The sequence below is a fragment of the Serinus canaria genome, chromosome Z, assembly GCF_022539315.1.
Source record: "Serinus canaria isolate serCan28SL12 chromosome Z, serCan2020, whole genome shotgun sequence".
Taxonomy (NCBI): Eukaryota; Metazoa; Chordata; class Aves; order Passeriformes; family Fringillidae; genus Serinus; species Serinus canaria.
In genome coordinates, this window is record NC_066343.1 from 74,218,454 (window position 1) to 74,228,937 (window position 10,484).

At 52.8% G+C, this 10,484-nt stretch overlaps 1 protein-coding gene across 5 annotated transcripts in view; it reads left to right on the forward strand.

The window, feature by feature from the left end:
* The first annotated feature begins 1,474 nt into the window (after positions 1 to 1,474).
* Positions 1,475 to 10,484, forward strand: part of CTIF (cap binding complex dependent translation initiation factor) — a 135,519-nt gene continuing 126,509 nt past the window's right edge. For 2 of the 5 annotated variants that reach the window (XM_050986718.1, XM_050986719.1), the window contains exon 1: positions 1,475 to 1,638. In XM_050986718.1, the coding sequence (XP_050842675.1) occupies positions 1,633 to 1,638 (6 nt within the window). In that variant the 5' untranslated portion in view covers positions 1,475 to 1,632. Of the gene's footprint in view, positions 1,639 to 2,445; positions 2,517 to 7,136; positions 7,231 to 10,484 lie in introns of those variants that run through there. The other 3 variants (XM_050986722.1, XM_050986720.1, XM_050986721.1) reach the window with 3 other exon arrangements.

Here is a 10,484-nt window from a genome sequence, read left to right on the forward strand (position 1 = left end):
GGCAGAGTCATTTTCTGCCCTGGTGAGCTCTGCAGCTCAGCCGTCACTGGAGAGATGCTATTGGCACTCGGATTAATAATTAAAACATAGTATGATCATAGATAAAAATATGAAAATCTAGGCAGTCCCCCTTTGCTTAAAATACAACAAAATAAAAAGAATCTGGAGCTAAATTAACAATGTGCTCTCCCAATTACAGCCACCCTCCGGTGAATATCAGGTTGTCATGACAACCTGCCCAGCAAACGATAAGGCCGAAAATAAAGCACAGCAGGGAGAGAGATCTTTGGAATCCGATTTTGCTGTCAAAGTAGAATTAAGGTTTCTTCAGAGGCCAGCAATTCTGGTGAATTTATGGCTGCAGTCCTTGCGTTGATGTTCATTAACGTGATCCATTTATCCAGATGAGTGTGACGGTAGAACCAGACAGGGAACAACAAAGAATCATGGTTAGAAATAAAGTTAACCTCTTGAATACAACCCAAACCACAAGAAAAGGGGGATGATTGTTGGGTGGGTGTTTTTGAGAGCCTGGTGTGGTAACCAGAAAGTCGTTTAAATTGCTTGTAGGAACATTTCTTGGTGGCTTTGAGCACCAGAGCTGAAGGGATCCAGTGGGCTACAGAGATGTTTAAAAAGTGCTTAAATTCCATTTTCGCATTTCTTGTCTCAGAATTTTGCGTGTTTATATAGAAACACTTGGTTTATCTGCCATGCACAGAGACCTTGGCAAGCTCGAGAACTGGGCCTGTGCAAACCTCATGATATTCAACACGGCCAAACGCAAGGTCCTAGGTGTGGGTTAGAGTAATCCCAGGCACAAACACAGACTGGCTGGAGAATGGAGTGAGAGCAGCCCTGTGAGAAGGGCCTGGGGATGCTGTGGGTGAGAGCTGGACCTGCCCCAGCCTGAACCCCCCTGCCCTGGGCTGATCCCCCAGCATGGGCAGCAGGGCATGGAAGGGGGGATTGTGCCCCTGTGCCCCTGGGCCCAGGTGAGACCCCACCTGCAGAGCTGCCCCAGCCCTGGCTCCAACAGCACAAGGACCTGGAGCTGCTGGAGCCAGTGCAGAGGAGGGCACGGAGATGCTGCCAGGGCTGGAGCCCCTCTGCTCTGGAGCCAGCCTGGCCCAGCTGGGGCTGTTCCCCTGCACAAGAGAAGGCTCCAGGGACACCTCAGAGCCCCTGCCAGGGCCTCCAGGGGCTCCAGGAGAGCTGCACAGGCACTGGGCACAAGGCATGGAGGGACAGCAGCCAGGGAATGGCTTCCCAGGGCCAGAGGGAAGGCACAGATGGGATCTTGGGAATGAGGAATTGCTGGCTGGGAGGGTGGGCAGGCCCTGGCCCAGGGTGCCCAGAGCAGCTGTAGCTGTACCTGGATCCCTGGGAGTGTCCAAGGCCAGGCTGGATGGGGCTTGGAGCAGCCTGGGACAGTGGAAGTTGTCCCTGCCCATGGCAGGGGGTGGGACTGAATGATCCTGAGATCCATCCCACCCAAAGCATTCTGTGTTTCTGTGAAAGACTTGCAGTCTCCTTCTCTTCAGCCCCGCTTAATCCCCCGCTCCTTGAAGCCCAGCTGGATGCTGCTAGGTCGTGAGGAGACGATTGCAGCTCTGAACTGAATCCCGATGGATGCAGGTGAGAACATGCAAGTCAGTGTTTGCCCCTGGCGCTGTGTTGGGTCGGGTAATACCACCCCAAAGGCTGCTCTGAGCCCGGCTGGTCTCTCACCAGCCCCACAGGGTTTGGGACTCGGTGGCTGAGGGTGCCAGGGTTTGGGCATCTGGGAGTTTCCTGCCAGATCCCCGGCGTGCAGGACCCGGGGGTCCCTGGTCACATCCCGGGGCTGTGGGATCCGGAGGTCCCTGTCAGGCCCCCGAAGGCATGGATGCGGGGGATCTCTGTGAGGGCCCGGGGTGCGGGACCAGCAGATCCGTATCAGATCCCCACGGAGTGAGGGGTGAGGGGGGTCCCTGTCAGAATCCGGAGTCCCGGATCGGGGGTGTCCCTGTCAGATCCCCGTGGTGCGGGACTCCCGAATCCCTGTCACTTTTCGGGATTGCAGGGTCCAGGCGGTCGCTGTCAAAGCCCTGGTTGCGGGGTGGGGGACTCTCCTTCGGAGCCCCGGCGGCGCGAGAGGCGGGAGGTCAGATCCCGGGGGTGGGAGGGTCCGGGTGGGGTCTCTGCCGGATCCCGAGGTTGCGGGGTCTGGGGGGATTCCTGTCGGAGGCACTGGGGTGCGGCACTCGGGGTGTCCCCGTCAGATCCCCGCCGTGCGGCCCCCCCGCGGAGGGCAGGCCGCAGCCCCGGACTACATCTCCCGTCAGGGCCGGCGCGGGCCGCGGGCGGAGCGCGTCGCGTCACTGCCCGCCGCCCCGGCCCGTCCCTCTGCCGAGCCGGAGCCGGAGCCGGAGCGTCCTCCCGGGCGGCGCCCCCGGAGCCCCCCGTGCCCCCCGCACCCCGCGCCGCGCCCATGACCCCCTCAGCGGGGCACTGACCGCGCCTGGCCCCGCACGGTAAGCGCAGCCCGGGGAGAACGTGACACAGCACCTGCCGGGGGGGAGCGAAGGGGGGCGGCGGGGGGAGCGCATCCCGGCTTTTGTCTCCCTCAGAAAGACGCGAACCCCGCGGGGCGGTGGGGGTCGTGCCGCCGATGGAGCCGGCTTCTGGGCAGGTCTCGGTGCTGGCGGTGTCGCGGCGGCCTCGCCCCGGGGGGATCCCCCCCGCTCGGTGACAGCCCGTGCGTGGCCGTGGAGCCCCCCCGGGATGCGGCGCTCCCCGCGGAGAGCTCCGGGGCTGGGTTCGGGTGTGCTCCCGGCCTCTGGAAGCTTCCCGGCCGTTCCGTTTGGCCGGAGACGGGCAGTGCTGCCCCCCAGCCCCACCCCGGGCGAGCCCCCCATGGGCAGAAGCACAGGGAGCCTTTCGCGTCCCCGCCGCAGCAGCCGCGGCCATGGCCGTCCCCGTGGCGGCAGAGCCGGCGGCGGAGCCCGCACAGCGGCACCGCCGCACAAAGGTGCCCGCGGAGCATCCCCGCGGGGATGGCCGCGGCTCCCGCGGGATGGTCCCGGCTGGGAGCAGCGCCCACCCCGCGGGAGGAGCGGCCCCCGGGCTGGGTCCAGGTGTAGCGAGCGAGGGCTCGCCAGAGACCCGGTTTTGTTGTCATTTTACGGTTATCGTTTTCCTGCAGAGTCACTCTGGCTGCACGTGGTCTCAGGGGCCGTGGTGGGTGTCAGTAGGGGACAACAGATGCTGTGGCAGCGGAGCAGCCGGCAGTCGTGAGATGTTTTTTGCCGCAGCTGCCCCCAGAAATGCTGAACGCTGGAGGCACAGTTGTTGGGTGTCACTGGCCTCCCCGTGCCTCAAAAGTCAGTCCTTGGAGTAGTTTTTCCATAGAATGAGACTAAGGTTCACCTCCCGAGGCTATTCCCTGGGTCAGGCTTCGCTGGAAAGGGTGAGATTCCCACCCGTGAGATCCCACAGTGGATGAAGCAGCAATGCCATTAGGTTGGAAAGGGGCAGATGCTGTTCCTCAGTGCCCCAGAACCTGGGTGCCTCTCAAATGGGCCATTTCCACGTGCCCATGGGTGCCACATTCATTCCTTCTCCGGTATTCCACCCTGCTCTTTCTCCACCACTCAGGCAGGTATGGGGTGAAGCTTAAAATCACATCCTCTTTAAGAGAAATTGAAGAGATGGGAGGAAGCACAAGATAGACTGAGCTTCCAGGTTGCTTCTTTCAGAGCAAAGATGACAAAATTAGATCAGATCATTTAATCTGATGATTAAATGATCTTCTCTACCTAACCTAGAAAGGCTTTTTGATGGTGGACCATAATCTGAGCATCCACATTGTGGCAGGGGAGCACCACACAGGATGGAGAAGGAAACTTCCTACTCTGCTTATGATTTATGTGACCTTGACTAGCAAATATTCACACCTTGTCTCCAGTGAGTGGAAAAAGCCATTCTGTTGCGTCCACCAATGTTATTTTTCCCTGTGAGGCTCATAAAGGCTTTTCTCTGCCATTGCTGAACCCAAGGTTCAAGAGCAAAACCTTGTGCTGCATTTTATCCCCTCAAGCCTTGGGTAAGGTTTGTAGGCTGTGGTTGCCCTGCACTGAGTGTGTTATCTTTGGCACAGACAAGCAGTGGCTGTTTTGGGAAGCTCAGGTTGTGCTTTTTTTTTTTTTTTTTTTTTTTTTGTTTTTCATTTATTAGATCTCAGGTTGCTTTTAAAGCAAAGGAGCAGCAGTTGGATGCTGCTGCAGGTGAAGGTGATGCAGGGAAGCAACCTGTCTCAGGTGGTCTGGGGGGTGAAGCCCAGCACCTAGCTGGATGAAAGACTGGAGAGAATTTGTGGAGATGAACTGAACTCCAGCTCTACCTTTGTGATGCCATTTGGAAGAGGGCTGAAGTACCTGACGGGCTGGGTTTGGCACATTTGTTCCTATAGGCGAGTCAGCCTGATCCACAAATGGCATGGGAATGGTCTGTGGAGGTTCTGGAGAGCCATGAAAAAATGGAATGCAAGGCATGGAAACATACTTGATGGATGTTAGCCCTGCATCCAGACTGTGGAAGGGAAGATGGTGGCATGCTGGGCTTTATCTCCAGAAGTCTCTTCTTCAGCACTTGATGTTGAATGAGGATAACAATACTCTTTGTGCTCTCTGGAGTACCCCATGTTGGGGTGAACTGGGTGGTTGTGTTCATTCTCCTCTGATCTCTTGCTGAGGACAAATTTTGCTGTGTTGACTCTCCCCTTCTTTCCCAATTTGTGTCTCTCTCTCCCATTTCTCCTTGCAGCCATCCTTGTTCCTGCTTGGTTTTTCCTCAGCAGGAAGGGTGTGAATTTGTGGTAGTTCTCACTGGTTGAGATTTTGCCCACAGGTTTCTGCAAAGCAGCAAGAAAACCCTTCTGAACCTAATTTAATTTCATGTTCTTACTGCTCAGTTGAGTCTTTGGGGTCCTGTGTATTTTTGAGGAGCTGTAGCTAAAAGTGTAGCAAGACCCTGTGTTTTCTTTGGAAGCTGGGGGCAGCTTTGTCAAGAGCTGTCTGAGACACATTTAACATTCTTCCTTTATGTTCTGATGGAGAAATTAAGTATCATCAATGATTTCACTGTTTTTCACTTTGGCAGAAGTGTTAAGACATTTATGTTAGGCTATTGTTAAGTTTCAGAGCTAACAGTTTGCTGTTCTGTTTGGGCTACAATCAGGTTGGGGAAAGGACAACAGAAGATTGGAAGTGTTGAACCTTCTGGTTGAGTAATTTCCATAAATGCCTCGGGATGTTGTGAAACTCCTGGAGAAGGGGCAGTTGTGCCACTTGAGGATAATTAGCAGATTACTGTGTCCTCTGAAATGAAGGGCTACCGTCGCCAACCAATCATCTTGTTTGTTTGAGACCCCAGCTATTTTATTTTTATTTATTTATGTACACTTTTGCACACATACAGATATATATATATATATTCACTTACAAGGTAGATGCCTTGCTGTTGATCCTGAGAGAAATGCATTTCCTCCTCAGTTCAGACTGAAATGGGAGCAACATTGGATGTTCCTAAAACTTTTATGCATTTAAGCTTCCCTGCTGAAATGAGAGGTTGTGTTTCTTTCACGTCTGCCTAGAGCTGTGCCATGGTCAGTCTTGGCTTGCTGGATTTTGCATTGTCATTGTCATTCTGAAGTGTAGAGGTACCTCACTAGTGGCCAGGAATGGGAGGTGGTGTCTCTGTCATGGATGGATTGCAGAAAACTTATGATGGAAAATGAATAGATTTGAGACTTTGCTGCTTCAAGTTAGCTCTTGGAGAGTCCTCTCAGACAGTTTATGGGACACTGAGATTTTAGGCACCCCAGGTTGGCGTGGGGTAATCTAGTGCTCACTCCAGAAAGGCCACTGCTCCTGTCTCCTGTCCTGCACACACAACCCTCAGCCTCCCTGTCCCCCAGGCATGTAGCAGTTGTGGTCCAGGAGAAGAAGAACTTGGTTTCTGAGGTGGTGGGAGAACCTGTGGTGACAGAACCAATCTTCTGCCTCTGCTATCTCTGCAGGACCAGTCCTGCCACACCTGTCGGCCAGGAACCTGCAGGTGTATTTCATAACATGCAGACATTTATCGAGGGCGTCTCCTCCGTGGCAGAGCTCAGCTTCATCTCCTTCCCCAGCCTGGCTGCATCTGTGCAGGGGGTGGGGTGGTGGTGGAAAAACATCTGTATTTCCACCAGGATGGGAAGGGATATGGGTGGGGTAACATGGATGTGGTGGGGCTGTCCCTGGGATGGGGAGCAGGGGTGGGTGGCTCTGTGGTGTCCCCATCCCCTGGTGTCACATTATGCCTGGGTGACTTGAGGATGCATGTGACTACCCATAAAAATCTCATTTCTTACCTCTGATTTGAATGGGTCTGTTGAGTTTGCATAGCCAGGTTTTAGTAGTGGGGGGGCTACCAGGGTGTCTTCTGTGAGGAGCTGCCAGGAGCTTCTCCCATGTCCAGCAGAGCCAACACCAGCCAGCTCCAGGACAGACCCCAAGGACAAGCCCATCAGGAATGATTGTGACGTCTCTGGGATAACAGATTTAAGAAGAAAATAAAATGATTGACAGTCACTGGCATTTGTAATTGTGGCCAGAGAAGAGTGGGGTGAGAACATGTGAGAGGAGAAACTCTGCAGACACATAGCTCAGGCCAGGAGGAGGGGCAGGAGCTGCTCCAGGCACCAGAGCTGAGATTCCCCTGCAGCCCATGGAGGGCATAGGGATGCAGAGATGCACCTGCAGCCCCTGGAGGAGCCCAGAGCAGGGGGATGCCTGAGAGAGGCTGTGATTGCCTGGGAAGCCCATGCTAGAATAGGGTCCTGGCAGGGATATGCTGATCTGTGGAAATAGGAATTCATGCTAGGGCAGGTGTCCTGAAAGGACTTGTGACCCTGGGGGGCGATCCATGCTGGAGCAGCCTGTCCTTGTAGGACTGCACCCCACGTTGCAGCAGTGAAGAATTGTTGCCCATGGGATGGACTCACACTGGAGAAGTTCATGTAAAACTGTCTCCTGTGGGAGGGACCCACACTGGAGCAGGGGAAGGACTCTGACTTCTCCCCCTCTGACTTCTCTCCCTGAGCAGTGGCAGGAACATCTTGTTCTGAACTGGTCATAACCCTCATTCCTGTCTCCCTGCACCACTGAGGAAGGAGGTAGAGCTGGGAAGGAGGAAGGGGTGAGGGTAAGGTGTTTTTCACATTTATTTTACTTGTCATGATCTGCTCTTTTTATGTTGTCAATAGATTCAATTAATGCAAATTCAAGTCTGTTTTGCCCACGATGGGATTTGGTGAGGGATCTCTCACAATCCTTAACTCAACTCATGACCCTTTTGCTCTATTTTCTCTCTCCTGTCCAGCTGTGGAGGAGAGTGAGAGATCTGCTTTGGTGAATGCCTGGATTCCAGCCCACTGCAATTGGCCTTAATAAAAATAAAAAAAATAAATAAAAAAAAAACCAAAACAACCAACTTCTCCCTCTTTTGGGAGCAGGCTTAGCTCTCTGGGACTGGTTTGTACAGGCAGTTCCATCCTGGAGAGGCTTCACCACCACTGCAGCCTGCCCTGTACCAGAGCAGAAGCTACTGGGAGACACAGCTGCCACCAGCTTGCTTGCCCAGGCACCTGCGATGCAGAACAATTAGCAGGGTTCATAATTAGTTCTGAAAAATGCATTTGAACTCTTGAAATCGTGGAGGAGCTCCGTTGCTTGGCTGGAATTCACCAGGACCTTGGGAGAAGCTGGTGTTCACAACCAAGCTGTTGCCAGTTGTGTTGGGTGGCTGCTGGCTTGGGACACAAGTAGTTGGGTTGGCATGGGAAGGGTGTCTTGGGAGGCCGTGGCACAGGAGCATCCCTGACATCAGCTGTACCATACCATACTTTGGGGATCACACCCCATGAACCCCCAAATTAGTGTTGAGATGGTCTGCTGCCAGGTCAAGCAGTGATAAGGCAAGGGGGAATGGCTTTAAGCTGAAAGGTGGTAGATTTGGATTGGATGTTAGGAGAAAACTCTTCTTGGTGAGGGTGCTGAGGCCCTGGCTCAGGGTGTCCAGAGCATCTGTGGCTGCCCCTGGATCCCTGAAAGTGCCCAAGGCCAGGTTGGACGGGGCTTGGAGCAGCCTTGGCTAGTGGAGGGTGTCCCTGCCCATGGCAGGGGGTGGAACTAGATGGTCTTTAAGATTCCTTCCAACCCAAACCATTCTGGGATTCTGTGTTTCCATGAAATAGCAGTCGTGACCCTGAGTTTTTCACATAATTTGATTAAATCTCACAAGTCTGTGCTACCACAGTGCTTTTGAGTTAAACAGAAGTGCACTGCGGATGTTTCAGGGGTCTTGGCTGTCCCCAGCTTTGAGAACCTCTCTTGTGAAGCCAAAGTTTTGTGAGCAAGATGGAGCTGGTTTTGGATGGAGCAGCCTTGGGTGAGCCTGGGGCTGGGGCAGCTTTGCAGACGCTGGGCTCACCTATGGCTGTGGCTGTGAGCTGCTCCTCCTCATATGTGGTCCATGGGGATGTCATTTCGGAGCCACCGGCTTCTGCAGGTGGCCTTGAAGGATGGCAGTGTCTGCAGAAGCACTCCTTGGTGTTTGTTAGTTAGGAGTTTTGCAGGAGTTAAACTGGAGTACATTTTAAAGGATTTTTTCATCCTGCATAGAAGTGTGTGCTCCAGTCACTGGCAGGTGTATGGTGTAGTCTAGGTCCAGCCAGCCCAAAGCAGTAGCCTGCAAATTGTGGAATCAGAATCACTAAGGTTGGAAAATACTTCTAAGAGTGTTTTCCAAATCCAGTCATCAATCCAGTAGCACTAACATGCTCACTATTAAACTGTGTCCTCAAGTGCCACATCCACATGCTTTTTGAGCGTTTCTGAGAATGGGGACTCCACCACTGCCCTGGCAGCTTGTGCCAGTGCCTGACCACCCATCCAGTGGATAACTTTTTCCCAATACCCAATTTCAACCTCCCCTGGTGCAGCTTGAGCCCATTTCCTCTTGTCATGTTGCTTATTACCTGGAAGAAATGTCTGGCCCCTACCTGCCTGTACCCTCCTGTCAGGGAATTTTAGAGAGAGAGAATGTCCCTTCTGAGCATCCTTTTCTCCAGGCTAATACTGGTTTGTTTTTGGATGCTTCATGCTTCCCTGTATTACCCATCCAGAAGCAAATTCCCTGGGGCTAGAGGACTCCTGGGCGCCATGTCCAACTGCAGTGAAGCCAGGGAGCATTTTAATAACATGTCATCAAAAATACCATGTTGTGAGTCTCAGCAAGAGAAGAAAAGGAAGCAGGAAGGGTTGTGGTTGTGCTGTGATTGTCAGCTGGAGGTTAATAACAATGTTTTATGTTTAAGAAGGTGTTTGCTTTGCACAGCAAGAGGAGAGAGGAGTGTATGCCTGAACCCACGGGAATTGTATTCCCTTAAATCAGGGCATATCATTGATCCAGGGTCTTCCCAGCCAGATGATCACCAAGGAGGTGTCTTTGATTTTATTTTCCTTTGGCTCAGGAAGCTGGGCTGGTTATCAGGAACTTGCAGCAGTAATTTTTGCAGCAGGAGGTTTTACAGGAGGACATGGAGCCTCAAGGGGTGCTCTGGGAAATGATTTCTGTATTTTTCTTGCCACATACATGTTTTATCCTTGTGAGTGTGTAGGTGAACCAGGTGAAGTTTTCAGGGTCCTGGCTGTGATGTCTGCAGAGGTCTCTAAAGGAAGAGGAGACCATGGGTGTGGATGAAGGCTGTGCTGAGGTGGTGGACAGTTTTCTCTCCCAGCTTTTCCCCCTTCTTTTGAGATCAGCAGTTTCTCACACCCTGACCGCAGCTCTGCAATGAAACACACACTTCTGGAAAGCTCTTGTGGTGGATGCTGAGTTTTCCATCTCTCCCTGCATCCCTGCTCTGTCCATCCCTGTGCTAGCCAGGCACAGGCAGATGAGTGTTTTTCCTGCCTTTGCAGGTGCTCAGAGCAGCATCAGTCATGGCAGGACATCACAGCCCGATGGAGTGTCAGCAGAGCCGCAGCATCCCTCCCTGCCAGGATGCTTTTAGTGCCAAGATTCACCTCAGGGCACTGGTCCTCCCCCGATCCTGCATTTTGGAACATCTGCAGAGCACACATTGTTTTTCTCAAAATGGATTTTGAGAAAAAGCACTTGCTTCACGTTTTTTTTAATAGATATTTTTTGTCACATAGGGTAAAAGATTCATTTATTGACTGCAGTCACTTTGAAGCTTCTCCGCTGTTTTTATGCTTGCTTTCTTTCTTTTTTTCCAGTGAGCAGAAATGAGGCTTATGCAGTCAGACTGAGTGTCACTCACTATTCACGCAGAAACTTTTTTAAACCAGGGACTAATATCAGCCAAATTTGACAGAGGAGGGCACATTTTGGAGATAAGAACTTACAGGCTGTAAGAAAGAGGATAGAAAAGG